Source organism: Thermobia domestica, chromosome 6, assembly GCF_964235325.1.
Source record: "Thermobia domestica chromosome 6, izTheDome1.hap1.1, whole genome shotgun sequence".
Lineage (NCBI taxonomy): Eukaryota > Metazoa > Arthropoda > Insecta > Zygentoma > Lepismatidae > Thermobia > Thermobia domestica.
In genome coordinates, this window is record NC_137459.1 from 187,658,590 (window position 1) to 187,660,742 (window position 2,153).

The 2,153-nt window shown below is 37.1% G+C and overlaps 1 protein-coding gene across 1 annotated transcript; it reads right to left on the reverse strand.

The window, feature by feature from the left end:
- Positions 1–371: 371 nt before the first annotated feature.
- LOC145687392 (zinc finger MYM-type protein 1-like) lies at positions 372–1,891 on the reverse strand. Its single transcript, XM_081760850.1, has 2 exons — positions 1,212–1,891; positions 372–1,092 (listed from the first exon to the last, which is right to left on the reverse strand). The coding sequence occupies exons 1-2, from the start codon at positions 1,889–1,891 to the stop codon at positions 372–374; spliced, it is 1,401 nt and encodes a 466-aa protein (XP_081616976.1).
- Positions 1,892–2,153: the final 262 nt, after the last annotated feature.

The window sequence follows — 2,153 nt, forward strand, 5'->3', positions numbered from 1 at the left end:
AACGATAATGGCTAAGAATTCACTATAACCAATAAACTGTTTAACCTTTTATCTCATAATAAGTTCAGTTAAACCTCTTAATAACGGACATCAATGGGACATGACTATTTGTTCATATATGAAAGGCGACTGTAAAAGGGAGTGTTCTCTCCCGTAACAATACATATATTTGTGCTGGGAGGCAGAAAAAAAAAAGTTTGAACATTTCCAATGTTTGAATGATACGAGACAATAAAATAGATGTAGGAATAAGATATGATTACCAAATTTAAATTTCTTATTAAATTGTAATATTATGTTAATATTAACTTACTTGTATTTAGTTGATTTTCTTCTATCCAGGTTCAGGTTTGTAGGTGGCAAATGGAGAATTACTTCTTTTTCATAGCAAAGGTTTGCCTGCGAATTTCGGTGCGCATTATAAATTCGTCTGCAATAAGATCAAGATCGAGTCCTGCAGAAAGTTCTTGATGACAATTTAAAATTGCTAACGCGTTGAGCCGTTTTGTCCCATGGTAGATCGTAGATAGGACTTTAGTCGTCTTAAAGAAGAAATGGATCTCTCCGCTAGTGGATGGTAGCGTCAAAAATAATCGAACGAACTTAACGATTTCTGGCAACATGGTTTGAAGATAAGTGTTTTGCTTTAAGAGGTCAAGAACACACGCGAAACTTCGGAAAGGTTCGGAGCTAGTTTGTGTTTTGCGAAGATCAAGTACCATATCACGATGTAGCTTGAGCCGTTCGATATCTATATCGTCTTTGTAAAATTCGTCTATAGCACTAACATCATTTGTTTCACCAATGATAAACCGTTCACAGAGCCCTAGAAAATGTTTTATTTTAGTATCAAACCGTGATTCTAAACACTGTACTGCTGTGTCAATAGTTTCAAAATATTGTTGACGATATAGCTGCTGCGGGTTTTCATATTCATGGGGATTATCACCTTGATTGATCCGTTTTGGAAGTTTTCTTGGTCGCGGGAGAGCTGGTTCTGAAAGCTCAAGTTCGTTTGCTTTTCCTACTACATCTGCCCAGAACGTGTCAAATTCAGTATCTGTTCGGAAATTCTGCAAAGTGAGCTGTAGGCTGAAATCATATTTACAGCATCTTAAATACATAAAGTTTTCTTTTGTAATGCTGTATTTGCGCTATGTATGTGACAAAACAGCTTCATTAGCAATGCGAGATGAAAAAAGATATCGAACGAGTGCATTTGAACCAGGAAGCCATGTGCTTTGGCACCAGCATCTGACTTATCTGATAAAGATTGCTCTGACATAAAATCCATAAGCTCATGGTAGTTAAGGTAACACGACTGAAGAGAGACATGTCGTACTGTCATTCTTGTTGGACAAAACGGTCGTAAATTAATCGACTTATCATTTTCACTTTGCAGTTGATGAAAGAAAGCCAGTCTCTTAGGGGAATGTTTTACAAAAACAATTATTTCCCTAACCAGGTTGAGGACATTTCGACACCCTGTCACATTTCTTAAAGTATCTTGAACAACCAAGCTAAGAGAGTGAGCAAAGCAATGTACATAAGAAGCCCTCAATTCTAATTGAGATACTTTTGCTTGAAGTCCTCCACGTACGCCAGCCATATTGGAAGCGCCGTCGTAACACTGGCCTCTACAATACGTTATTTCCAAACTGAAACGTAGAAGAACATCTTGAATTATTTTGAAAAGCGTTTTTGACTGTGTGTCATTTGTTGAGTAAAAGCCTAGAAAAATTTCATCAATTTCAAGATCGTTGGTGACTATTCTAAAGCAAAAGGAAATCTGTTCTTTCACTGAGATATCTGCTGTTTCGTCAACAATCAAAGCGTAAAACTTTGTGGATTTTATAATGGACACAAGTTGCATCACTACAGCATTACTCATAATTGATAACATTTCGTTGCATATATCGTGTGATATCCATCTTTTCTCTCTCTCTCTCTCGTTCAAGCCACAACTTAAGGATAGGGCTGTCTTTACTTCTCAACCGGAGCAAATGATTGAAATTGCTTTTGTCGTCAGTATGACCCCTTATAGCTAGTCCCTGAACAGCCAAATAACGCAAAGAAGAAAGTATCTTCAGTAGGGCAATTCTACTCTCTTCCATCTGAATTCTTTTACCATCAGAGAGCTGGGAAGATACATT